The following is a 27,700-nucleotide window of genomic DNA, read 5'->3' as shown; positions in this document are numbered from 1 at the left end:
ATGGAGCTGGCGATGGAGAACCTGGGCAGCCTGCACGGAGTCCCGCACTCGCAGCCCGCCGAGCTGCTGAGCCCCGCGCACGGGCGGCAGAGCTCGCACCGCAACCTGGTGCCGCACGGCCGGCCCGCCATGGTCTCGGGCATGGCCTCCATCCTGGAGGGGGGCGACTACCGCGGCGAGCACAGCCTGGGAGCCCCGCTGCACCCCGCCATGAGCATGTCCTGCGAGTCGCCCTCCGGCATGAGCCTGAGCAGCACCTACACCACGCTGACTCCCCTGCAGCACCTGCCGCCCATCTCCACCGTGTCGGAGAAGTTCCACCACCCGCACCACCACCACCACCACCACCACCCGCACCAGCGCCTGGCCGGCAACGTCAGCGGCAGCTTCACCCTCATGCGCGACGAACGGAGCTTGGCCTCCATGGGCAACCTCTACAGCCACTACCCCAAGGACATGCCGGCCATGGGGCAGCCCCTATCGCCGCTGCCCAACGGGCTGGGCAGCCTCCACAACGCCCAGCAGCCGCTGGCTCCCTACGGCCCCGCCGGCCACTTGCCCAACGAGAAGATGCTCTCGCCCAACGGCTTCGACTCGCACGCCGCGATGCTGTCCCGGGGCGAGGAGCACCTGGCGCGGGGGCTGGCGGCGCCCAGCTCGGCCATGATGCCGCCGCTCAACGGGATGCACCCGCACGGGCACCCGCACGGGCAGCCCGGAGCCTCGCTGCTGGGCGAGCGGGAGCGCCCGGCGCCCGGCCCCGGCTCCCAGCCCGGCGGCTCCGGCCAGGTGGAGGAGATCAACACCAAGGAGGTGGCCCAGAGGATCACGGCCGAGCTGAAGCGGTACAGCATCCCGCAGGCCATCTTCGCGCAGAGGATCTTGTGCCGCTCCCAGGGGACCCTCTCGGACCTGCTGCGGAACCCCAAGCCCTGGAGTAAGCTCAAGTCCGGCCGGGAGACTTTCCGCAGGATGTGGAAATGGTTGCAGGAGCCGGAATTTCAGAGGATGTCGGCGCTCAGACTGGCAGGTAGGACACGGCACGGCACGGCACGGCTCGGGCCGCCCGCCCCGCACCTCCGGGAGGGTGGCTCAGGGGGTGCTGCGAACACGCGTGGGAACCCTCGGGGTTCCGGGGTTGCCATCGCGAACTGGGGCCGGGCCCGGGCGGTGTTACCGACCCGGTTTGTGACCTTAAGACCAAAGGGAATGCATTAATGTTTAAGGTGAGTTATACCTAAGGCGACCTCCCGCCTCCCCGGGCCTGCCGCTGCCCGCGAGAGATGCGGGATCGCGGCTGGAGGGAGCCGAGAGGTGCCCGTTGGCCGCCGCCCGTTCTCCTGCCTTGGGGATTTCCCTCTCGGTGCCGCCGAACCGGCCCCGTGGCGCCGGCACAACCCTGGAGCTGCTCCGCTTCGGCCGCCGCCTCTCGGTCCCGGCGCCGCGCTCAGGGGAATCTCCGGGCCGGGGCTGCGGGAGCGGGGCACAAGGACTGTCCTCGGCACAAGGACTGTCCCCGGCACAAGGACTGTCCCCGGCACAAGGACCGAGCCCCGTGTCTCAACCCCCGGGCGGCTCGAGGTCCCGCAGCGCCGTTCCCCGCGGGCTCGGGCCGGCGCTGGGCCGAGGCTGTGCTGGAGGAACGCGCGATCTGCGCCGAGGGCGGGCGGGGGTCGCGGGGAAGGGGCCGGAGGGTGCGACAGAGGGGACAGCGGCGAGCGGGGACGTGCCCGGTGCTCGCCGCCAGCCCCGGCCCGGAGCCGCCACCCCCGGAAACACCGCTGGAGCTCTTGGCTCCGCGGGGCCGAGCCGTGGCGGACAAAACACACGTTAGTGGTTTTTAATTTATTTTTTAAGAAATCCGAGCTCCCCGTGGGGACGGGCAAAGGCAGCGACGAGGACCCGCCGTTATTTATGGGGAAGAGCAGCGTTCATATGTATTTAGTGTAATTCAGTTGCTCTTTAATTAGGGCAGGGTAGTGGCATCTTTTAGTTCCAGTCGATGCCCTATTGAAAAGCAGTTAATAGAATGCAAATTGTTCCTGGCTTTACAAGGTTCTGGTAAATAAAGATTTAAACACTGCCGCGATCGGCCGTTTAATGCCCCCGTTGTTGGGGCTAATTGAGCAGCGGGCTCGGGCTTCTGCCTCGCCAGAACTGGAAATAATAAGGAATAATTCAAAAATAATAGTAGTAATAATAATTTAAAATATCCGTGATGGCGATGATAAAAAGGCGGCCGCAGCTGGGGGAAGCTCGGGGGGAACCCTCTCTTCGGCCCGCCTGGAGAGCTCCTTGTCCCCGGCCGGGGTCAGGGATCCCTGTCCCCGAACCGGCTCGTAGGGTCCCTGTCCCTGCTGTCACCTCTTTGCTCCTCGAGCCGCCGTGGGAAGTTTATTCTCCCCAAAATTATTTTTCTTCCCCGCCGCCGTTTCCCCCGCCGCCAGAGCCGCCATGTCCCCATTATTTACAGGAATTAACCCCCCAGATTTCCGGGCAACGGGGTTTGTTCATTTGCTCTCCGTGAAAACAGGAAAAAACCCACCAACCAGCAGCCCAACCTCCCGTCCTGAACGCGCCCGTGCTGAGCCTCGCTCCACACGCGGGCCCGGGTCCGCTCCTGGAGGGGCTCGGCCGAGCTGCCCCCCCGGTTCTGCCGCTTTGTTCCGGCCCCGAGCCCCGCTGGGTCCCGCTTTCGTTTCGCCCCTGCCGCCGTCTCGCCCGCCCGGGCCCGGCCCTGGGTCCGCCCCAGCCCCCGGGCTCGGCCCCGGCCCGGCTGCCCCGAGCGGCGGCATCGGGGGGAAGGGGCCGCGCTGGGGGGGCCGGGCCCGAGCCCCCCGATCGATGCCGCTGAATCCCCAGCCCGAGGCCTCGGGGCGAGTCCGCCCGTCCTTTCCCGTTTTTTTCCAGTCTGGGGGCCTGGAGTGCTCCGCATGGTTTCCACCTTCGCCCCTCGGCAAGCAGGGAAGGGACCTGGGAGGCGAGAGGGATTTTTCCTTCCCGGTAAAAGGCAAAAAAAGTTCGACTTTTGTGTTCGTGTGGCACGGCCGGGGCACGGACTGGTGCTGGTTCTGATCCTATTCCTGCTTCTATCCTGGTTCTATTCCTGTTTCTCTTTCTGGTCCTATTCCTCGTTCTGCTCCTGGTTCTATTCCTTTTCTTGCTCCTGGCCTTGGCCCTGGTTCTGGACCCGGTCCTATTCTTATTCCTCTTCTCTCTTTTTTTTTTTTTTTTGTTCCTATTTTTGATCCTAGCCCTGGTCCTGGTCCCGGTCCGGGGCCGCAGGAGTCCATCTGATGGATTAGTCCGAGTCACTGAGCCGCGGATCGATGACCACACCGGCCCCCTAGAAATGGCACCCGCCGCTTTTCTCCTCTTTCCAGCCCAGTTCCCCACGTCCCGCCGCCCCTCCGCAGATGAACCATTAATTATTCAGCTGGGAGATGAGGGGGCTGCAGCTCCGGCCGCCCCGGGCTCCCTCCGGCCCCGCTCGCCCCAAGGGGCTCCGCAGAAGAGGAGGGGTCCCACGGAGCAACATCTGGGCAGCAGCTGGCGGTGCCCAGCCCGTCCCCTCGGGCCGTCCATCTCCGCGACCCCGAGTGGCGGCCGCAGCCCCCCGGCCCCCTCCAGATTAATCCCCACCAACTCCGTGACCGCCCTGCGGGGCCTGCGAGGGCCCGTGGGGGACGCGGAGCTCCCACGGTGCCACTTCTGGGGGTTCCTGCGCGGGTGTGACCCCCGCCCGCTAAACCCCCGTGCCCTGGGGGCGGAAAAGGGCCCCGGCTCCTTCCCCGAGGGCGGTGCGGGAGCTGGGAGCGTTCCTGCGCCCCAATCCCCGCGTGTCCGCGGGTCAGGCGGTGCCTCCCACCCTGCGTGCGCTCCCATCGCTGCCCCCTCGCTGGGAATCCCCTCCCCGCCCCCGATTTATCCCGACACTCAGCACCAGGAAATTCGCTCGTGGTTGTTTCTCGGGAGGGCGACGACGCCGTCGTGTCCCTTTGGGGCGCTGCCTGCCCGGAGGGGGCTCGGGGATCCCTCCTGCCGCGGTTTTCCCCGCTGTGCGTGGAATTCACCCCCGCGCGTGGGGTGCGGCTGGCCCCGAGGGGCCCGGCAGCTCCCGCTGCTTTTACATTCGCTTCTCCTTTTCCCTCTCCAACCTTTCGTTTTATTTTTCCATTAACACTTCCACTCCTCGCCCCCACCCCCGTTTTTGCTTTCTTAATTTTAATTTTTTTGTTTTATCTTGTTTTTGTTAGTTTCATTTGCTTTTCTTTCTTTCTTGCTTTCTTGCTTTCTCGCTTTCTCTCTTGCTTTCTCTCTTTCTCTCTTTCTCTCTCTTTCTTTCTCTCTCTCTTTCTTTCTCTCTTTCTTTCTCTCTTTCTCTCTTTCTTTCTCTCCTGCCTTCTTTCTTGTCTTCTTTCTTTCCTTTTTCTTCTTTTCTTCCTTTCTTCCTTTCTTCCTTTCTTTTCCTTTCTTTTCCATTATTTTCATTCCTTTTCCTTTCTTTTTTTTCCTTTCTTTTTTAATTCACCCTTTCCCATGAATCCCTTCCCCGAACATGTCTCCACCGCACAAAGCGTCGTTTTTCAACAAAAACCCCAAAACCACTCCGGAACTGCGAGCACGACCGCGGGGCTGGGCCAAGGCAAATGCCCGAGAGCTTTGACAACACCAATAATTAACGTCACTAATTAATACCGCGAATTAATACACAGACGTGATAGAAAAAGGGACAAGATGGCGCTGAATAAAACCTCGGGAAATATATAAATTTTTAAATTTTTTTTTCACGAATTTTGTTGTAATTTCAGCCTCTTTCAAACGACTTTGGCCCAACGTCGGCTCCTCCCGGCCCGCGGCCCCGGCCCGGCTCTGGCCCGGGAGAGCGGCAGAAAACCGCGAACGGTTTCGCTGCTTTCGATCCGCGCGTGGCCGCAGGCGACGGGCAAAAGGCGCCGCAGCCGCGGAGAGCTTTGGAGGACCGGGAGCGAATGGGTTTTGTTGCCGTAAAATGGGAGAAAACGAGATTTTGGGGCTCCCGGCTTGCAGCGGCTCCTCCCGGCCCAGGAGAGCTGCCCACGCAGGGAGTCGGAGAAAGATTCGGGAAAGGAGGCAAAGCTTTGTCCCAGTTGGGAAACAAAAACCACCAAACCAAACCTTAAAAAGTGTGAGTTTTTTTGGTTTGGTTTGGGTTATATATATATTTTTTTTAAACTTTAATTTCTTATTTTTTTTCTTAAATTACTATTTTATTTTGCTAACTTTTTTTTTTAGCTCGTAAATATAGTTGGAACGAGATGAGCTTTAAGGTCCCTTTTGAAGCAAGGTTTGGGATTTCGTGAATTAGAGGCGACTTTCTCTGCCGATCTGGAGCCGCCCGCACGGAGCAGCCACCGCCGGCGTCCCCGCAGCTCCTGGTGTCCCTCATTCCTGAACCCCGCAGCTCCTGGTGTCCTTTATTCCTGAAACCCTCATTCCCGCAGCTCCTGATGTCCCTCACTGCCCGAACCCCGCAGCTCCCGGTGTCCCTCATTCCTGAACCCCGCAGTTCCTGGTGTCCTTCATTCTTGAACCCCGCAGCTCCTGGTGTCCCTCATTGCCCATGTCCCGCACCTCCCGGTGTCCCTCATTCCCGAACCCAGTGTCACACAGCTCCTGGTGTCCCTCATTGCCCGAATCCCGCACCTCCCGGTGTCCCTCATTCCCGAACCCAGTGTCCCGCAGTTCCTGGTGTCCCTCATTCTTGAACCCCGCAGCTCCTGGTGTCCCTCATTGCCCATGTCCCGAACCTCCTGGTGTCCCTCATTTCCCGTGTCCCGCAGCTCCCGGTGTCCCTCATTCCCGAACCCCTCATTCCCGCAGCTCCCGGTGTCCCTCATTTCCCGTGTCCCACAGCTCCTGGTGTCCCTCATTCCCGAACCCCGTGTCCCACAGCTCCTGGTGTCCCTCATTCCCGAACCCCTCATTCCCGCAGCTCCCGGTGTCCCTCATTTCCCGTGTCCCACAGCTCCCGGTGTCCCTCATTCCCGAACCCCGTGTCCCACAGCTTCTGATTCCCTCATTGCCCGACCCCCATGTCCCGCACCTCCCCGCACCCTCCGCGCCACCGCCTTATCAGCGCGGCGGGGCCGCCTCGCTCCGCCCGCGGCTGTTTTTCTGTTTGCTCCTAATCTGCGCCTCAGAAGGGGCCAATAAACCTCCCGCAGGTTAAACATTAAATGGGGTTCCTTCCCCGCACCCCCAGGAAACGAGCTCCCCTCTGCGCGGGGTGCCGCCTGCACCCACCCGCGCCCGCGGGGTTCTGCTCCCCCAAACGCCGCTCCCCAAATCCCCCACGGGCTCTGCGCATGGCCCCAGCCCCGGGGGCCACGCCTGGAGCTTTTCTTGCCGCCTCCTTTTAATTCGGGTTCGCGTTTTGGGTGGGTTTTTGTTGGGTTTATCTTTTTCTGGGTGTACAACACGGGGGTGATAATTTTTTTCCTTGTCCTGTCAATCGCCACTGAAACCATAAGGGAGAGATAACAGAGAAGAGAAAACTCTCGGAGTGACCTTTGAATCAATTTGAAAAACCTCATTTAACTGATAAGTCTTGAAAGGCCCAGAACTAATTTGAAAATACATCTATTAAAATCTCATTGCCGCTGCCTGGGAGCTGCTGGGAAGGGTGTGCGAGGCGACTTCCCGGGGTCGGGGGAGCCGGGAGAGCAGGTTTAAGCCCTGGTCAACAAAGAGATTGCAGAGCTGACTGCAAAATGATGGGGCTTAGACCAGGAGAAAAATAAGAATATTAAAAGAAAATGGGTTTTCCTCTCCCAGCTGGTGGGGAAAGGGGAGATTTACAGCATTTTCCTGCCATAACCAGGCACGGAGTCTGGGATCGCAGACAGAATATTGGATTTTTTTTTTTTTTTTTTTTCCCTTCACAAAACAAATCCAATATTTTCTCATTCTGCTCAGAGGCAGCTGCAGGGCCGGGGAGCCTGTGGCTCTGGGGGGGCAGCCTTGCCCCACTGAGGGGTGAGGAGGAAGCTCTGTGCTCCCATCGCTGCGTTTTCTGCCCAGCTCCCTTGGTGCCAAAAAAGCAGAGGAAGAAGAGGGATGGTGAAGGCAAAGAGAGCAGAGGCAAGGCCCAGGCTGGTGCTTTCCTGCCTTGGCAATGTCCTGCCTTGCCCTGGGCATCACCTGAGCGTAAAGGAAACAAAAATCCCTGCAGAAATCTCCTGGCACAGAGGGTTCCTGGTGTGAGGCCATCCTGGGCTTGGAGCAGGGTGGTGATGGCTGACTGGAAACACAAACACAAAAATAAGATTTAAAATGAAATAAACTCCATCAGAGCCTGGCTTGAAAGAACTGAGGCTTGGCAGCTTGGTGGGGGTGTGGAAATGCTCCTGCTCCAGACCCTGGGTGCAATTTGGGATGCTGGGAGAGAGTCCCAGCAGGACAGGCCGTGTTCCCTGTGGGAATTGCTGCTTCCCTGGCTCAGACAGAACTGGACCAGTCTTCCCCAGGGCAGGAAGAGTCTCCTGAGGTTCCCTGAGGTTTTTGGAAAGGTTCCAGCCGAGGGAGGCCAGCCCTGAGCAGGAATGGAGGCATTGGGCAGCTTTGATCTGCCCTCAGCCCATATCCACGGTCATGGCTTCTGGCCCGGCTTCTTTTTTGGATTTGAGCTGAGATGTGCAAATTCCTGGAGAAGCTGAGGCTTAAAGGAGCCCAGGATGAGTCCCATTAAACCAAGATGAGTTCCATTAACCCAGGACAGGTGCCATTAACCCAGGACAGGTGCCACCAGCCTGGGACATGGTCTGACCCAGCTGGGATGGGCACCTGGCCATGGCCCTGCTCCTGCACAGGCCCAAGGGCAGCGCAGAGAGGTTGGGGCAGCCCCTGGTGTTGGAAACTGGCCCAAAAGGGAAGGTGGAGTCCAAAATGTTCCCCTTCATCCTCATCCAGAAGCCATGCAGGGAGGTGCTGGCCAGCAGCAGCTTTGGCAGTGTGTTTAATCCCGGCTCCGTGCAGGATTGAGGCCACTGAGCGGCAAAATTTGCTGATTTAATGGAAATTCAAAAATCTCATTAATGCCTCAAATGATACAGGGAGATCTCTGTATCCAGCAAGAGGTAAAGCAAGTCTGGCTTGGATGGGAGAAATGGATTTTTAAAATGTTTGGTGTTAAAAAATAGCAAAGCAAAGAGGCAACGTGGATTCTCTGGTGCTGGAAGGGGGGACTGGGTTATTTAAAAAATATTAAAATGGAGAGATGTTTGTATGGACATGGGTAGGATTTTAAGAATGACCCTAATAACTTAGCAAATTTTTATACACATATACACACACACATATATATACATACATACACATATATATACATACATATATATATATATTTGCTAAGTTATTTTTATACATATATATGTCTATATAAATTTGCTAAGTTATTTCTTAATTTATTTATTACAAACATATATATTTTCTATTATTTAGATTATATCTATATCTATATTTATTTCTATTTATATTATTTTATATTAATTAGATATTTGTATTTATAATTATTAATTATAAAAATTTGTATTTCTATGTATTGATTATAAATATAAATTATATATAATTTGGTTAAGTTATTAGGGTCATTCTTGAAATATATGTAATGGAATATATATATATATATATATATATTTCATTAGGGATCTGTGTCAATGCTCTAAACAGTGAAGTGCAAGGAGAGGAGGTTCAGAAGTGATTTTAAAGCCATTCCACTGGTGGTTTATATCTGGAGGAGTTGGATTTGAGACGTTTCACAGGTGCTGAAATCAAGCCTTGCCCACATGGGGGGGATGCAGGGATGCTGGGCTGAGATGGGCAGGGTTGCTCGTATTGCTTGAGTCCACTTTGGGATTTGGGAAATCTCTGGGATTTGGGAAACCTCATCAGCCCTGGCAGACTGAGGGTGGCTCAGCTCTGCCCAGCCTGGGAGAAGGAAATGGAAATTCTGTGTATGGAGCACGAGGGGAAAGCAGGGAAGGCTGGGACTGGCTGTATTCTCCTTGCTTGCAGAGGAGGGAGGAAAATCCCAACATCTTGACAAAAAAAAAACCCAAAAACCAACAAACCAAAAACCAACCAAAAAAAAAAAAAAAAAAACTCTCAAAAAAGAAAAGAAAAAAAACCAGGAAGAGCAAATTGCAGCTTTTCCTGCTGCTGCCATGCCGGGGTACCAACCGCACCGTGCTGAGCTCAGGGCTCGGCAGGAGGAGGCAGCGCGGGGAGCTGCGGGTCTCGCACCCGGCTGGGGCAGAGCGGAGCTCTCCGGCTGCAGGAATGACTCCAGAGAGCCACAAATATTCCTGCCGGGGGGGTTGGCTGTGCCGAGGGGGCTCGGTGGGTGGCACAGCGCTGAGGGCTCTGTGGGAACCCAAAGCGTCAGGTTTGGCTGTCGGGGACCCTATAAAAGCCCCAAATGGACCAAGAGCAGCGGAAACACCTTGGGCCCCAAGGAGTCCCCACAGCACGGGCAGGGCACGGTCTGGGGCAGCCGAGGGCCATGGCAAGGGTGGCTTTGAGCCCTGGGAAATGTCCCAAAGCCACCACGTGGAAGAGACACGAGCCGTGAAATGGCCACGGACTGAGAACCCCCCTCGTGCCTCAGTTTCCCTGGCTGCAGAGGGGATGAACAGCGCAGGGCAGAGCTCTGGCAGTGCCAGGTTATGAAACCTAAGGAAGGGAGGCACTGGAAGATGGTTGGAAGATGACTGAGAAATGTGGAACCATGTATCTGAAAGAGATCTCAGTCCTTCATTCATATCCTGACTGATTCCAGGATCAACCATCATCTCTCTTAAACATTTGTCTGACCTACTGCTACAGAAATGTCTCCTGATAGTGAATTGAAACTTCCCTGGACTCTGCTAACAGTTTCTTTTTAGCATTTACCCCAAATCTGTAATTTCAGGCTTGGTATGTTTTCTGAGAATATCCTAGGGAGGGGTCAGTCCATCTTGCTTCCCTTCATAGAGTCTTTCCCAAGGAGTTTTTATTGGCTGGTGGTAAATGCAAAAGGAATGGTAAGGTAGCTTAACGGACCAAGTAAAAATTCTGCGGTGCCCCGGAGCCTTTCGAGGTCCCTTTGTGGCCGATAAGGAGCAGGTAACGAGCGAAGCTTCTCCACCGGGGATAAAACTGCAAATGCAGCGGGAGCTGCTGACGGGCGATAGCATCAGGGGCTGACAGAGATCTCAGCGCTCCGGGAGCTGCTCCCACCGCGGAGCACCCCGCCCCTGCCATTTTCACACTCATCTGGCCCTATTTCATGTTCTTCCCCATTTTCCGAGTGTTTCTTGCTTGCCCCGGTGCGGAACCCCCGGATAATTCCAGCCTGGGGTGGTGGGTGGATCTCGCTGCGGTTCCTGTGGGTTTGGAGCCGCACCTGGCGCAGCTGGGCTGGAATGGGGTGCTCGATGCTCGATGCCAAAGGGGTTTGGGCTTCCAGAGCCTCCCGAGAATGGGGGGGACCTTCCCCACCCGCCCCCAACTCCAGGGAATAGGGCGGGGAATGGGGGCAAATAGGGCTGGGAATAGAGGAAGAGAATGGGGGTAAATAGGGCAGGGAATGGGGCAGGGAATAAGGGAAGGGAATAAGGGAAGGGAATGGGAAGGGAACGGGGCAGGAAATAGGGGCAAATAGGACAGGGAATGAATGGGGCAGGGAATAGAACAGGGAATGGGGCAGAGAATAGGAGTAGGGAATGGGGGAAGGAAATGGGGCCGGGAATAGGGGAAGGGTATAGGACAGGGAATGGGGGCAAATAGGGCTGGGAATGGGGCTGGGAATGGGGCAGGGAAAAGGGAATAACAGAAGGGAATAGGGGAAGGGAATAGGGGCAAATAGGACAGGGAATAGGGCAGGGAATAGAGCAGGGAACAGGGGAAGGGAATGGGGATAGGAAATGGGGATAGGGAATGGGGGCAAATAGGGCAAGGAATGGGGCAGGGAATAGAGGAAGGGGATGGGGCTGGAAATAGGGGAAGGGAATAGGGCAGGGAATGGGGGCAAATAGGGAATGGGGGCAAATAGGGCTGGGAATGGGGCAGGGAATGGGGCTGGGAGTAGGGGCAAATAGGGCAGGGAATAGGGCTGGGAATGGGGCAGGAAAAAATAGGACAGGGAATAGAGCAGGGAATAAGGGAAGGGAATAGGGGCAGGAGGAAGGTGGGATGGTGACACTGCCCTGCCAGGCTTCAGAGTGACCCCAAGGCCTCTGGAAATGGATACCTGGATCAATGTCTGATGTTAATCCTCTTTTTGGGGCCAAGCTGTGGGATTTTGGTGACATTTCTCAAGTGGAATCAGCGAATCCCTACCCTGGTGTTTCCCTGGGAACTCCTCTGCTGGAGTTCCCAAAGCCACCGGCTCACTTGCCTGCACACCTGGGCAGCCAGAAAACAGAAATTGAAAACAAATCACCAAAATCAGGGCATTTGAGGAAAGATGATTCCAAACCAGCTGGCCTTTCCTGGAAAAACTCTGAAAGCATCTCCCCAAAACCCTAACAGCCCTTTTCACCCCCAAATGCTGATTTCTCTGCCTTCAACACCCCCAAGAAAAACCCAGATGATTTCTTTGCTCTGGTTTTTGTCACCATGGTGAGGTGGTGGCCCCGCTGTGGTTACCTGGGGGTGAGCCAGGTTCTTCATCCTCGGGAAAAGGGACCTGGGGGACATTGAAGGGTTCAGACTCCCCCTCAGCCTCACACCTCAGTGCTTTTCAGGGGGTTTGTGGAGGGTTTGTGCTTCCTCTGGATGAGGGATTCATCCCAGAGCTGAGCCCAGCCCAGGAACCCCGGGGTGCTGCTGGTGGGAGGGGACAGCCCCTGGCAGTGCCACTGTCACCTGGCAGAGCCCTGGCAGTGTCACTGTCACTGTCACCTGGCAGAGCCCTGGCAGTGCCACTGTCACCCCCAGCAGTGTCACTGTCACCTGGCAGAGCCCTGGCAGTGTCACTGTCACCTGGCAGTGCCCCCCCAGCAGTGTCACTGTCACTGTCACCTGGCAGTGTCTCTTGCCGCACAAGAATGGCAGAAAAGAGGCAGGAGTGGGAAGGGGAAGCCAAGGGGCTGCTGGGCATTGCCTGGGGCACAGCTGTGCCACCCACGGGTCCCCTCGCTCCCTCCTCTCTTCCCTTTGCTCTTCCTCCTCCTTATTTTCTTTCCCCTTTTCTCTTTCTTCTTACCTTTTCTTTTTCTCCCTTTTCCCCTCTTTCTTTCCTTTTTTCCATTCATTTTTTCCCTTTTTTCTTTATCTTCCCCTTTTCTTTACCCTTTTTTCCCCTTTTCCTATCTTTCTCTTTTTCCTTTCCTTATATGTCTCCTTTTCTCCTTTTTTTTTCCTGATTCATTTTTCTTTCCCTTTTTCTCTCTTCTTCTGCATCTCCTCCTCCTTTTCCTTTTCTCTCTTATCTCTCTCTTCCTTCGCTTTATTCCCTTTCCTCTTGACTAATTTTTCTTTTCTCTTTTATCCCTCCTTCACCCTCTCCTTTCCTTCTCAACCCATTTTACGCCCCAAACCTTTTTCCAAGAGAAACCATTCCCTGGAACCATCCCAAGCCCCTTCCCCAGCTCTGCTGTCCCATTCCACGGGCAGGGAATGGGGGAAGGGAATGGAGTAAGGAATAGGGGCAGGGAATGGGTAAGGAATAGGGCAGGGAATAGGACAGGGAATGGGGCAAGGGAACAGGGAATAGGGCCAGGAATAGAGGCAGGGAATGGGGAAGGGAATGGACAGGGATTGGAGCAGGGAATGGGGACAGGATATAGGGGCAGAGAATGGGGAAAGGGAATAGGGACAGGGAGCAAGCAGGGCAGGGAATGGGACAGGGAGTAGGAAAAGGAATGGAGGCAGGGAATAGGGTAAGGAATAGGGTAGGGAATGCAGAGGAAATGGGGCAGGGAATGGGGTAAGGAATAAGATAAAGAATAGGGCAGGGAATGGGGCAGGGAATGCACAGGGAATAGGGGCAGGGAATAGGGCAGGAATGGGGTAAGGAATTGAGCAGGGAATAGGGACAGGGAATGGGGCAGGGAATGCACAGGGAATTGGACAGGGAATGGGGCAGGGAATAGGGGAAAGGAATAGGGTAAGGAATAGAGCAGGGATTCAGGCAGGGAATGGGGGCATGAAATAGGGACAGGGAATAGGGCAGGAATGGGTAAGGAACAGAGCAGGGAATGTGGCAGGGAATGTGGCAGGGAATGCACAGGGAATGGGGCAGGGAATAGGGGAAGAGAATGGGGCCAGAAATGGAGAGGGAATGGGGTAAGGAACAGAGCAGGGAATGGGCAGAGATTGGGGCAGGGAATGGGGATGGGGATTAGGGCAGGGAATAGGGGTAGGGAATGGAGCAGGGAGCAAGCAGGGAATAGGGCAAGGGAATAGGGGCAGGGAATGCACAGGGAATGGGGCAGAGAATGGAGACAGGAAATGGGGTAAGGGACAGGGAATGTGGCAGGGAATGTGGTAAGGAATAGGATAAGGAATAGGGGCAGGGAATGGGGCAGGGAATGGGGCAGGGAATGCACAGGGAATGCACAGGGAATGCACAGGGAATGGGGCAGGCAATGGGGCAGCTCCTGCAGGATGGATCCCCCTTCCCGCAGCCCTCCCCTCAAACCTGCCCGCGAGCTCCCGCCGGTCACGTCGCCATCAAAGTGATGTGCCAGCAATATCCAACACGCAGTTAAAGCCACTCGTGGGAGTTTCAATAAAATCGACCGGGCAGGATCAATGGGCTGCGCTGGCCCCATCCCCACACGGAATGGGGCGGGGGAGCCGGGAAAAACACCCAGGGCTGCGAAATGGGGGCGGTGGGAGGGGGGAGCTGATTACAAATCTATCCCATCCTCGCCGTGATTAATTGCTGCGTTACCAGAAGGAACAGCGCGGGGCGGGGGTCGTTTTTAAAGGTAACGTCGAGGAGGGAGTTTCTCTGCTGCCTTCGGAGGGGAGGAGGCAGGAGCCCTTTCCCCGTGGGTTTCCCTCCAGGCAGGATGGGCCCGGGGCTGTGATCGTTCACCCCAGCCCAGCAGGGATTTGGGATTTGGGATTTGGGAAGAGCCCTCCCCAGGCACGCAGGGGGAGCTGAACCCCATCCGCACCCAGCTGGGATCACCAGACCCTGTTGTCCAGCCAGGGCATCGCTTGAAGGACCACCAGGGTGCAGGTTCCACCCTAAAACAGCCCTGAGCAGCCCCTTCACCCCACACTGGGACTCTGAAAGGGCTCAGGGGGTCTCGCCCCTGCCCTGCCCTCCCCGGAGATGCCCAGCTCAAATTAAAACATCATCCATCGTTGCGGTGGCAGCGCATAATCCCTGGCAGATCAGCGCAATTACTGCGGGAAATGCCTGGGGAGCTGAACTAATAACGCCGGGCCGGTGGATTAAGAGTCACTGGCTTAGTGCCGGCCGTGCCACCGCGCCTGGGGGACACCCGGGGACAGCGGGGTCCCGGTGGGGCTGGGGGCGGTGGTTGTGGGGCTGGTTGGGGGTTTGGGGTGGTTTTACTGCCCCATATGAGTGGAGCAATAGTGGGGCAGGGATGGGGGCATTGATGGGCAGGGATGGGGCAGCGATGGGCAGGGATGGGATGTGATGGGCAGGGATGGGATGTGAGCGAGGAATTGGATGTGATGGGCAGCAATGTGATGGGGCAGTGACTGATCAGTGATGGGGGCAGTGATTGCGCATTAATGGGGCAGTGATGGGGGCAGCGATGGGCAGTGATGGGGGCAGCGATGGGGCAGTGATGAGGGTAGGGATGGGGCAGCGATGGAGGGCAATGTGATGAAGCCGTGATGGACAATGATGGGCAGGGATGGGGCAGATGGGGCAGGGATGGGGGCAGCGTGCTGGAGTAGTGATGTCACGGGGCAGTGATTGACTGGGGATGGGGGCAGGGATGGGGGCAGGGATGGGGCAGGGATGGGCAGGGATGGGCAGCAATGGGGCACACGGAGCTTCCCTGCCCCGCACCCGGGCCGGGCAGTGCCATTCCCGCGGCTCCCGGGGCTGCCCATAACGTCGTCGTCGTCCCCCCCCCCCCCGGGGCGCGGGTGGACCGCTCCATCCCGTGTGTGTGGAGCGGCCGGACCAGCCCATTGAGATGAGAAAGAGGGGAGCAAGGGCCGGTCCATCGGGCAGCCGGGGGGGTGTGGCGGGCTGTACCACTGCGCCGCCCCGGGGGGGAGCGCGCAGGGCCATCCGCAGGGGGGCGCCAGCGCGGCGGGGACGGCCCAGAGCGGCTGCGGAACGAACCATTGCGGCTGCGGGGGGAGCGGGCGGGACCAGCGCCCCGGAATGGCGGGGGGGGCGGGCTAGGACCCCCCTCACCCTCAGCCCAGGAGGGGCCGGAGTCACCCAGGGCCCGAGGGGCGACGGGGACACACCTGAGGGACAACACCAAGCGGCACAATGGGGCTGTGTCCCTGCCGCTGTCACAGAATTGCAGAGCGGTTTGGGTTGTGACCTCAAAGCCCATCCAGTGCCAGCCCTGCCATGGCAGGGACACCTCCCACTGTCCCAGGCTGCTCCAAGCCCTGTCCAGCCTTGCCTTGGGCACTGCCAGGGATGCAGGGGCAGCCCCAGCTGCTCTGGGCACCCTGTGCCAGGGCCTGCCCACCCTCACAGGGAACAATTCCTGCCCAAGATCCCATCCAGCCCTGCCCTCTGGCACTGGGAGCCATTGCCTGGCTCCTGTCCCTCCAGGCCTTGTCCCCAGTCCCTCTGCAGCTCTCCTGGAGCCCCTTCAGGCCCTGCCAGGGGCTCTGAGCTCTGCCTGGAGCCTTCTCTTGTCCAGGTGAGCAGGCCCAGCTGTGCCAGGCTGGCTCCAGAGCAGAGGGGCTCCAGCCCTTGCAGCATCTCCGTGGCTCCTCTGGCCTGGCTGCAGCAGCTCCACGTCCTCCTGCTGCTGTTGCCCAGGGCTGGGGCAGCTCTGCAGGTGGGGTCTGACCTGAGCACAGGGGCAGAGGGGCAGAATCGCCCCCTCCCCTGCTGCCCACGCTGGGGGCTCAGCCCAGCACAGGGGGGGTTTCTGGCTCAGTGCCCATGGCCGGGGCAGCCTGAGCCTCTCACCACCAACACCTCAAGTCCTTCCCTCAGGTTCCTCCTCAGGCTGTGCTCAGGGCTGGGATTGCCCTGACCCTGCTGGGCTGGGCCTGCCCCCTGTGCAGGCTCTGTGCCAGGTGGGAACAGCTGGGATTTGGGGTCACACTGGAGCCAAATTTGGGGTCACACTGGAGCCGGATTTGGGGTCACACTGGGGCTGGTCTGTGACATGGGCTGACAGAGGGCTGTGAATGCCTGGAGCTCCCCTGGACTGGGGCCTCACACCTTGAGGGGCTCCAGGCTGGATCTCCCTCCTGCCATGCCCTGCTGGAGCTCAGGGGTACCCAGAGCAGCTGATGGCCCTGTGCACATCATCCTGCCCACCTCCAGAGGGCCCTGGGCACACAAACCCTGCACACCCTGAGGATTACAGACTGTCCAGGCTGTCCCTGCACCAGGGGCAGAAATCCAGCAGCCCACTGAGAACTGACTCGGCCAAGCCCCAAGGGACTGAGGGAGCTGGGGGTGCTCAGCCTGGAGAAAAGGAGACTCAGAAGTGACCTTATCACTCTGTACAGCTCCTGAAAGGTGCCTGTGCTCAGCTGGGGCTGGGCTCTTTCTCCAGCAGCACTGACAGAACCAGAGCACACAGCCTCAAGCTGTGCCAAGGGAAATACAGGTTGGATGTCAGGAAAAAGTTTTTCACAGAAAGAATGATGAAGTTCTGGAATGGCTGCCCGGGGAGGTGATGGAGTCCCCATCCCTGGGTGTGTTTAACAAAGCCTGGATGTGGCACTGGGTGCCAGGGTTCAGTTGAGCTGTTGGGGCTGGGTTGGACTCGATGATCTTGTGTGTGTGTTAATGGGCCTAGGATGTTAAGAGAATTATATTTTTTGATTCTTCAGTTTGATATAATATATAATAATTTTCAGTTCGAAATAATGCAATGGAGGTCTCTTGGAGGTCTCTTCCAACCCGGTGATTCTGTGACCTTCCCATCTCACACCCCATAAACACACCCAGGACCAGATTTCATCAGGACATGCAGGAAACTCTTGGGTTTTTCCCCTCCACTGCTCTTTCCCTGTCTCCAGCCCATGCTTTGTGGCTAATGATGGCTCTGGGCCCTCTCTGGGCACCAGCTCAGGGCCAGCACACCCTGATGAATGATGTGCCATTGCCACAGAACCTGCTCATTGTCCCTGCTCAGAGTTCCAGGAGCAGCTGGAGGCAGGAACAGGCTGCTGGGAATCCCAAAGGGAATCCCAAAGGGAGATCCTTGCTGCTCCTCTCCTTTGTGAAGGAGTGAGGAGAGAATGGAATGCACAGGACCCTAAGCCACAAATGTTTTCTGTTTCACACAGTTTGCATTTATCTGAAATTCATTGTGTGTGGACCAAATGCTGACATGTAGATCTGTGAATCCCCTATGTTTAATTAACACTTTAATTTATTAATTTACAATTTATTGGTCTATCCAGTAAATATTATTTACACATTCTGGAACAACTCAAGCTGCAGGAGTGGTCCTTCAGATTCAAACTTGGAAGTGGATCCTTCAGCTGACAGAGCTCATCCTGCAGCACAGCATGAATCAGTGTGAATGAAAATCCATGGACTAACAAGTTCAGTGTCACAGGGATGCCACCCCGGATTCCCATCACAGGCTCCTTGTCCAGCATTACCTTGTTGTCACAGAATGGAAAATCCTGAGTGTAGGAGCAGCGGGGGGCAGGATGGTCAGGATGGACAGAGATGAGAGATCTCTGCAGCCAGGTCTGGAACTTGGGGTTTATTGCAGAGGGCCTGGGTGCAGGGCCCTGCTGGGAGCTGCCAGCCACAGCTCAGAGCAGGCTGAGAGAAGAGAGGGGGAGAGAGGATGAGAGGGTAAGAGAGTAAAAGCATAAGAGAGTAAAAGGGGTAAGAGAGTAAGAGGCAAGAGCTAAGAGGGCGAAGTTCCCGTTACAATGCCATAAATCTTCTTCTGTGTTAAATATTCTAATTCTCACTAACCAATCTAGTACAAGATACAAATTCTATAGCATTTACATACAGCCTATAAGAATCACTACATTACCATACTGTGTTACATTTTAAACCCTAAAAACTCCTCTTTGGGCCCCTTCTGCCAAGCTGTAGGGTCTGCTCTGACCCTTGGGCCTGTCTGCAGGCAGAGGGTGTTGTTCCATCAAAAGGGGATTACCTTCACTGGCCACACCATTGTTTTCCAGTTGTTTAGTAACTGAGGGATCTCAAAGCTTGCTTTCATTTCAATCTCGCTTATAGTTTCTATATTCTCAAAATCTTTTGCTAGACAATCATTTTTATAAGGCTTTCCTGTTTCACCTTCCCCAACACCTGAGCTGGAAGGGACCCTCAGGGATCATCAGTCCAGCCCTGCACAGCCACCCCAACAATCCCACCCTGAGCACCCCTGGGAGGGCTCTCCTGGCAGCCTTGGCACCATTCCCTGGGGAGCCTGGGCAGTGCTTTCCCTAATGTCTGACCCAAAACCAGCCCCCCCTGCATCCATGGCACAAATCAACCCCCAAACTCCCCTTTTCCCCCCAGAATCTGTAGCTGGGGCTCTTGCACCAGCGCTGAGCACAGGCGAGTCCCGGCGGCTCCAAGGAAAACTCATTGCAGGGGATGGAGCTTTTCCAGCCTCATCCCCTCCGCCCTGCCGTCCCTCCGGGCGCTGCCGCCTGACTCCGGCACTTCATTAGCACCAATTTGCTCTCGTCTCGCTAAGTGCTGCTGACTCGGGAGAGGAGCGAGGAGATCCGAGCGGCGCTCCGCGGCTCCTGCCCAGCCCTGCCTCGCCGCAGCAGCGCTCCAGTCCCGGGCAGCAGCTCCCCACTGCAACAATAAAAGCAGCTGGTCCTGGTGCAAAAAAAGGCCTGGAAAGGGAGGAAATAGGACAAATGGGGGAAATGTTCCCAGCAGAGCTGATCCCCATTCCCCCGGGTGATGGGGAGAGCGGAGCGGGGCACCAGGTCTGCCTTCACAAAGGAGCCTGGAAAAGCAAGTGGGAAAGGAAACCTGTGCCGTTAACAGGAAATGCCTTTAACAACAAACTCAGCTTTTTAAGTCATGTGGAGCTGTTTTGGGGTCCCTGAGAGGGGTTTGGTGGCTGCCACCAGGGCCAGACCAGCTCACCTGGGGAGGACAAGGGTAAAATCAGGGCAGATGTGGAGGGATGGAGCCGAGCAGAGCTGCAGCAGCCACAGCTCCTTTGTATCGCTGCAGCCGCCCTCAAACCACACCAACTCCTCTGCTTCAGTGCTGGGAACACTGAAATGCCACCTTTGCCAGGCTTGAGAAGTGCAGGAGAGGAAATGAGCTGTCCTGGGGGCTCTTCTGCTCTGATGAGCCCAAATCGGGACCCCCATCTCGGGAAGGACCCTTGTCACCCGAGCAGGGGGACAGAGGGCTGGAGCCTCCCTTTCCAGCCCCTTCCCTCCAGGTGCCAACCCCCGGGGCTCTGGGGGATGTGTGGGGTGGTTGGTGTGGGCAGCTGGCAGAGCCACATCCATTGCATTACTTCTAGATCGAACTGGAAGTGTCAAAGAATATAATATCTTGACATCCTAGCCCCATTAACACATACACAGAACATTAATTTACTAACTTCATGGGCAAATTTCAGCTGCAAACTCTGCAACCAAGAATTTACCACCTATCACCCTTTTAAAACCTAAAGATCACCTGCAAGGGTTGATAACAAATTTCTAACCTGTCAGAAAAGTACACATAGGAAAATATATTCTGCAAAACAAATGGAGGATCCAGCTCAGCCGGATCAGAGCTGCTCCCTGGGCTGAGGCACCAAAACTTCGGTGTGGGAAGGGAAGGGAAGGGAAGGGAAGGGAAGGGAAGGGAAGGGAAGGGAAGGGAAGGGAAGGGAAGGGAAGGGAAGGGAAGGGAAGGGAAGGGAAGGGAAGGGAAGGGAAGGGAAGGGAAGGGAAGGGAAGGGAAGGGAAGGGAAGGGAAGGGAAGGGAAGGGAAGGGAAGCACAGGCAGCAGCGCTTTGTCTCATCTCCTCTCATCTCCTCACTGGCAGCGCTCAGAGGAAGATTTAATTTGCTGGGCTGGGGAAGCGGCTCCCCCTGCAGCGCTGGCTGCAGACCAATGCCCAGGGGCTCTCCCCATCCCCGAGCTGCCAGGGACACCAGGGACACCGGCAGGGCAGCCTGGCCCCACCAGGGGACACGAGGCACAGGGACACGTGTGGGGCTGGCAGCTCTGGCTGAGCCCTGGCAGCCCTCCCAGGATTTTCTGGGATGCTCTGCAGCTCCTGACTGCAACTCCCACACTCTGAGTGGCCTCTGATGGGTTTTTTATCACTACAGAGTGGCTCAGATGCTGTAGGATCACAGCACCCAAAATTCCCCACAAGTTTTGGAGGCCAGGAGGTGAATTTGTGATTGTGTGCAGCTGAAGGCTGGGGGATCCCAGCAATGGGCACTGCAGGGCAGGCTCTGCAGGTCATTCCATGGTTGGCACTGTGAGAAATGATGCTCACTTCCAAAAAATGTAAAAGTTTTATTAAAACCTTATCAAAAATACAACAGCAGACTGAATAGAGAAAATATTACAGCTCCTGGAGCAGAGGATTTTTTCCCCCATATGCTCACCCACACAATGGAGGTTTTGCCTTTTAACCCTTTGATTCCTCCCAAAGTTCTGTCCATTGGCTCCTTCTTTGCTGTCCAGTGGTGAAATTCACTTCCTTAAATCCTGATTGGAAGTCAGGTGCTGCCATAGTAACAATCCCACCCTCCCAAATGACCCAAACCCAGGGCATCCCTGACAACAGCACAGGAGGGGTAAAACACAACTATAAATCTATAAAACTTCTCTTAACAAATATACAGGATATGTGGCTTTGAATTGTGAGAGTCAAATATGGCATTACTCATCTATCCCACCACCCCTGTGCCCGTCTGTTTGTCTGTGTTTGGAGCCAAATGGAGTTTCAGGAAAAGAGAAAAAGGCAAAAAGAAAGTTGAGGTTTGTTTTTTGAGCACTTTTCCTTTGTTCTGTACTGTCAGCATTGTGTTCTCCCAGCTGGAGAAAATCTGAATTTCTGCTGGAGATCCCAATTGGTGACAAATCTCTTTTTTCCTGCAGTACAAAGAGAAATCAAACCAAGCTCTCAGAGCTGCCCCAGCACCTGACCAGCCCCACTGAAGCAGAGGATTTCTGGTTTGGAGATGAAGCTCCCTAGTCTCTGCTCCAGCTCGGGGGAGCAAACACCACGAGGTTCATTCATGAGATTCATCCTGGGCTCATCCCTCTTTGCTCAGAGCTGCAGCTCCCAAAACCTTCCAGAGCACGTGGGGGCTGAAGCAGCAACACCCAGCCCCTCCTCTGGGAATGGAGGGACATCACAGAGCCATGGAATTGGTAAAGCTGGAAAAGAGCTCTTGGATCAAGCACAACCCCCAACCCAGCCCCACTGCCATGTCCCCTGCTAAACCATGTCCCCAGGTGCCACATCCACACAGCTTTGGAACTCTTCCAGGGATGGTGACTCCACCATTTCCCTGGGCACCCTGTGCCAGGGCTGGGCAACCTTTCCCATGAAGAAATTTTCCCTAACATCCAATCTAAACCTCCCCTGGTGCAACTGGAGGTCATTTCCTTCTGTCATTGGTTACTTGGGAGAAGAGACTGACCCCCACCTGGCTCCAGCCTCCTTTCAGATCCCTCTGCCCCTTCAAGGAGAGGGGGAAACTGAGGCACTCCAGGGGCTGGGCCCATCTTGAAGGCACAGAGAGCAGCCAGCTTTGCTCAGGGCCATTTCCCACCAGTGGAATCAGCCTGTTGGATTGGGCTCTTTTCTGACCCAGAGATGGGGCAACTGAGAGGTGTTTTACAAGCTTTTATTCCATTTTCAGTCTCATGTGAAGGGTGAGACAATATAGATGTTATAATTCACACCATCACAATCACAAGCCAGCTATTTCCTAATTACAATACATGATAAACATTTCTTGGCCTATCAGCTTTAGCCACATCATGCTCTAAATATCTTAAAGCAAATAATCTAAAATTATCCTTCATGGGTCCTACCACAATGCATCTTTCATGGTTCTATTTCTCCAAAGTATCCAGTCTTATTTGCAAGTCCACCCTCTGAAACTTTCTAGTTCCATTTCTCTCTCAGCAATGTCTGTGCTATTCCATGGCATTTCTAAATCAGTATTTCTTATCTCCAGGTTTGCACACAGGTGCACACTGTGTGAGCCTTCTGCCAGGCTTGGAGAATTCCCTACAAATCCATTTCCCAATCAGCCCATCCCACCTTTGCACCAGGGAAACCTGTCCCCACCTGGCCAACCACAGCCAGGTTCCCCCTCTCCATCCCTTCCTCCACCTCCCTCTGAGCTCCCATAAATGCTCCTCAGTCTTCTTCCACCCCTGGGAGATGATTTGACAAGGAGAAAAAGAGAGAAACTGGCGGGTTTTGCGCAGAATTCCCCCCCCTAACCTTGCTTACAGCCGGCTTGCTGGCTCTGAAAGCCCCTGGCTGTCTTTTGTGATTTCAACAAATCACCAGCACTTAAGCAAAGTGGGCAGAAAATTACAGGTTGTATTGCAAGTGAATAGAGAGGGAAGAGCACGCTGGGGCCGAAAAGCAGAGGTTTGCTGGTATAATAGAGAAAGCAGGGGCTGACAGGCTGTGGAAGCCTGCAAAGCCATCAGGTATTAGTTAAATGCTTGGCGGGGTTCACGCTGCGAGGCATAATCGCAGTTCCTGAGCAGCAGCCATTTGATTGTCTCCATTATGTCCCCTCTGAAATGATTTGGGAGATGTTTTGCTCGGAGCTGTCAAGGTTAAGTCAAGGAAAACGAGCTGTCTCTGACATGAGGCTCCCGGCAGGCAGAAGCCCTGGGCAGAACCTCTGGGGAGGAGGATAGGATGTTTCTGCTTTTTGGGGCTCTTTCCTCCTGCTTTCCGTGCTCGAGGTTCTTCCTTGTCTTTGCTCCCTGTTGTTTTTTCTGCAGCTGGGTCAGAGCTGCCTTAGGGATGGGATTGTTTGGATTGTGCCTGGTGTGTGGAGGGATCTGTGCCGTCACCAACCCCGTCCCACTGCGGCTGCCATCCCCCCTTGTCACTTCTGGGCTCCTTGGTTGGGTTTGGAGGGCGTGAAATGAGCTGGGGAGGGGTTGACAGAGGAGAAAACCCCGCTGTGGGTGAGCCCAACCTTTTATTGGCCAACAGAGCCATGGGGGACTGGAATATCCTGAGCTGGGAGGGACGCTCAGGGATCATCAGCACAACCCCTGTCCCTGCACAGCCACCCCAACAACCCCACCTTGAGCACCCCTGAGAGCTCCTGGAGCTCAGCCTTGGGGCTCGGATGATCCTGGTACTGCCAGGGCCCTCTGTGCCCCAAGAGGAGCAGGACAAACCCAGGAATAAATAAACTCTGGGGACACATGCAGAGGCAGGGGTGCAAATGTCCCCAGCCCACAGCCAAGCCCAGAGAACCAGGAAGGACATGATGGAAAAACATTAACCCAAGGATGGACTGTTTGGATCTTAGAACTTGGGGGGAAAAGGGATTTTGGAGCACAAAGAAAATACCTGAGCCATGGCTGGTATGGGCGGGAGGCAGAGCTGTGCCCCTGGCTGTTGTATACACAGGGAATGCCTGATGAAGGCAGGAATGATAAATCTGACTCCATGTTCTCAGAAGGCTCATTTATTACTTGATAATACTATATTATATTAAAGAATACTATACTATAATAAGGAATACAGAAAAGATACTTACTGAATGCTAAAAAGATAATAACGACAATTTGTGACTCTTTCCAGAGTCTTAACACAGTTTGGCTCCAATTGGTCAAAGAGTCAAAACAACTCACACCAGAAGCCAATGAAACAATCACCTGTGGGGAAACAATCTCCAAACACATGAGCAAAACACAGGAGAAGCAAATGAGATAAGAATTGTTTCCCTTTTCTCTGAGGCTTCTCAGCTGCCCAGGAGCAAAATCCTGGGCAAAGGGAATTTTTCCAGAGAATGTGAACACCACACCTGGCTGGCCCTCGTCCCTGGCTGCCTGTGGGGACGTGGGGACAGCCACCAGCAGGCTGCCTGGGAAAGCAGCACCCAGGGGATGGGGAATGGGAAAAAGATCCTCCGTGGAGGGGTTGATGGCTGCCGTAAATAGATCTGAGCAGCGCCGGCATCGATCGCTGCTGCGCGAGAGCTGTAATTAGATTGAACTGGGGAGAGGGAGTGGGGCTGTGTCAGCAGAAAGGGAAATTAATAAATAAACAAACCAGCACAGGAAATGGGGGATGTGGCAGCGCAGGCCAAAAATAACCCAAACTAGCAAAAATAAATTACCCAAACTAGCAAAAATAACCCAAACTAGCAGGGGTGAGGAGCGGGATGTCACCTGTGCCTGGACAATGGCACTGTGGCCACTGCAGGAGCCCAGTTTTACCCTGATGGTTTGTGTTTGCCTTGGAGCTCAGAGTTATTGATGGGAGATTGGGGTGGAATAATCACTGCTAAAAAAGGAATGGGAGGGTGGAAAGCTGAGAGCCTGGACCTTGGGCTGGATGTCCAGCATGGTCATGGGAGTGGGTGCCAGCAGAAAGGAGAGCAAGGGGACAGACTGGATTGCCAGGGTGACAGCTGGGTCACATCTCCCATCCACATGGGGGACATTCCCAGGGCCGTCCTCCATGGCAAAAGCCCCGTGGGTGGAGTGTGAGGAGCCCACCCTGGACACAGGAGGAGCTGAGCATGCCAGGGGTGCTGGGAGGGCTTGGGGAGGGTGGGCTTGGGGCACAAGTGTGGGGGGAGTGTTTCTGTTTGTTGTTTGGCTTCGGGGGACGTTTGGGGTGGGTTCTTTTTTAAAATTCATGTCTGGGGGGAAAAAAAGTCAAATTTTCTATAAAAGCCTTTTTTTTGTTTGTTCTTTTTGCAAGCATCTGATGGTCATAGGGTAGGTTTCCACATTCTCTGCTGGCTGTTTGAGTAAGGTACCCCTGGGACAGGATCCCCTGGCATCACTGAGTGTCCCTTTATCCCTAAGGATGGTGGTGTGCAGCCAAACCTGCCTAGGGAGGGGGGGTGGGGGGGGGGAAGGTTCTCCACTGGCTTTACCAATGGAAGGTTCTCCTCTGGCTATTCCAGGGGAGGATTCTCCACTGGCTTTACCAGGGGAAGGTTCTCCTCTGGCTATTCCAGGGGAGGATTCTCCACTGGCTTTACCAGGGGAAGGTTCTCCACTGGCTTTACCATGGAAGGTTCTCCACTGGCTTTACCAAGGGAAGGTTCTCCTCTGGCTATTCCAGGGGAGGATTCTCCACTGGCTTATCAATGGAAGATTCTCCACTGGCCTTTACCAGGGGAAGGTTCTCCACTGCCTTTACCAGAGGAAGGTTCTCCACTGGCTTTACCAGGGGAAGGTTCTCCTCTGGCTCTACCAGGGCTGGCTGGTTTGGACAGGGTGGTTGTTGGTGTCCAGCTTGGTGCCTCCCATGCCCTGCCCAGTGGGAGCAGAGCTGGTGGCTCCCAGCACAGCGTGGGGACAGGGCCAGCACTGAGCCCAGCAGCTGGGACACAGAGCTCAATCTGCTGCATAAATTGTGTCCTTCAGTGAGCTCCAGATTTCCCCAGCTCTGGGTGGAAGGGGTGGATCTCATCCTTCTCTCTCAGTTCGAGGTGATGTGAAGAGGGCTTGTAGTGGAGGCAGCTGAGCAACTACAGGAGGAGGAGATTGCTTATCTTCCAGTGAGGAAGGAATTATTCCAAACAGCCCCCCACTACTCCTGAGCTACACACTGCCTCCCCTGTGGCTGTGGAGGTGTGTTTGGAGAGCAGGGAGGGGTTCAGCCCAAGGGAAATACCTGACCCATGCCCCCGCAGCATCTTGGCCCCTCTGAGCTCTGTGCAGGAGCTTGCTTTGAGCCCTCCAGGCCAAAGAGGCTCCTGCAAGTGCCCAGCTGAAATCTGCCACCCAGACAGAAAATGTCTCAAGGGAGACAAAATCCTGCAAAATTCTTCAGAAAATCTGAACCAAGAAAGCCCAAAGGTGAAAGCTGCTGCTGCCCCAGGCAAGAGCAGGACTTCCTCTAGAAAGCCTTCAGCCCACAGTTTGCTCTCTCTTTTCTCAGCTTCCCAGGAGGAAATGCTTTGTCCCCAGCCCTGTAGGGTCAGGTCCATGCCCTGCCTTGCCCGTGGCACCTCATGTTCCTGTAGTTCTGTGTCTGGCTGAGTCCCTGAGCACCCAGATCAAACCTGACAGCTTCAGGGTCAGCCCTGCTTTGAGCAGGGACTGGGTCAGCCACCTCCACCATTTTATAGTTTTCCAGGAAAATATCATAGTCCCACCCCTTGTCCCCTTGTCCCACCCCTTCCACCAACAGTGTGTTTGATATCCTCACAATTAAAATTCATATATTTATTTATTTTACTCACTTCCCTCTCTGCCCTCATGCAGCGTGCTGGGGTCAGAGGGGCTTTCCTGGCTTCCTCACGTGGCAGCCCCTCTGTGCTGACCTTTGCCTCCAGCCAAACCTGTAGGGAAAGCTTTTAATTCAGTGCTGACAAATGTGCCAGAGGATCCAGTAGCAAAGGCACACAGGGGAGACGGAATTTCCTGGAGCCTCCAGTGATTCAGGCAGGAAAACCCTTCCCAGAGCAGGTGGATCCATGATGGGTCCGTCCAAGCTGATGCTGTGGGGTTAAGGCTGCAGAGGGACCTTTCCATAACGTCTCTGTCCCCTGCATTTCCGAGCTGGCTGCTGGATGTGGTGACCAGGAGCCACCTGAGTCTTCCTGGTTCCCTGAGTCCTCCAGGGACACCCACAGGGGTGGTGAGGAGCGAGGCCATGCTGAGTGAGGCCGAAGGATAACCCCCAGAATTTAGGGCTGAATCCCCATAGCTGGTCTCTGGCAACAGAGCAGTCCAGGGCTTTCCTCAGTCTCTAGTCCAGGGCCAGCTGGAGATGCTGAGACTTTCCCTGGCCTTCCCCCAGGCTTTTGTCACCCTGGTGCCACAAGAGGCCATTGTCCCTTCTCAGCAGGCACAGGGAGGAAGAGGAGGGAGCGTTGGGACACGAGCCAGCGAATTCCTGGCGGGAAGGGTCTGGATTTTGGGAGGCAGCCTGGATTTTGCAAGCAGTCCAGGGTGGGGGAAGCCCAAATTAACATCCCTGTTCTCTTTTTTGAACGTGCCCAGCCTGCAAACGCAAGGAGCAGGAGCAGCAGAAGGACCGGAGCCTGCAGCCCAAGAAGCAGCGCCTGGTCTTCACGGACCTGCAGCGCCGCACCCTGATCGCCATCTTCAAGGAGAACAAGCGCCCATCCAAGGAGATGCAGATGACCATCTCCCAGCAGCTGGGCCTGGAGCTCAACACCGTCAGCAACTTCTTCATGAACGCCCGCCGGCGCTGCATGAACCGCTGGCAGGAGGAGCCCGGCGCCAACCCCGGCGTCCCCTCGTCGTCTACAAGCACTTTCTCCAAAGCATGATGTCCCCCAGCCCTCCCTGCCCCTTCCTGGGTGTCCCCCTCATGACAAAGCCAACCCCAGACTCACATGCATGGCCTGAGCGGGGTGGGTGCTTCTG

The 27,700-nt window shown here is 55.5% G+C and overlaps 1 protein-coding gene across 1 annotated transcript; it reads left to right on the top strand.

Moving 5' to 3' along the window:
- On the top strand, window positions 1–27,603 carry ONECUT3 (one cut homeobox 3). The gene is made up of 2 exons (XM_030966781.1): window positions 1–1,030; window positions 27,311–27,603. The coding sequence occupies exons 1-2, from the start codon at window positions 1–3 to the stop codon at window positions 27,601–27,603; spliced, it is 1,323 nt and encodes a 440-aa protein (XP_030822641.1).
- Window positions 27,604–27,700: the final 97 nt, after the last annotated feature.

This window comes from Camarhynchus parvulus, chromosome 28 (assembly GCF_901933205.1).
Source record: "Camarhynchus parvulus chromosome 28, STF_HiC, whole genome shotgun sequence".
Classification (NCBI taxonomy): domain Eukaryota; kingdom Metazoa; phylum Chordata; class Aves; order Passeriformes; family Thraupidae; genus Camarhynchus; species Camarhynchus parvulus.
Note: the sequence above shows the minus strand (reverse complement) of the source record. Positions and strands in the feature narration are given on the sequence as shown.

Excerpts from the sequence above, each read along its gene's own strand:
- ONECUT3 (XM_030966781.1), top strand. The coding sequence starts at position 1 with ATGGAGCTGGCGATGGAGAACCTGGGCAGCCTGCACGGAGTCCCGCAC. Across the intron at positions 1,031-27,310 it reads GTCGGCGCTCAGACTGGCAG|CCTGCAAACGCAAGGAGCAG; the intron begins GTAGGACACGGC and ends GAACGTGCCCAG.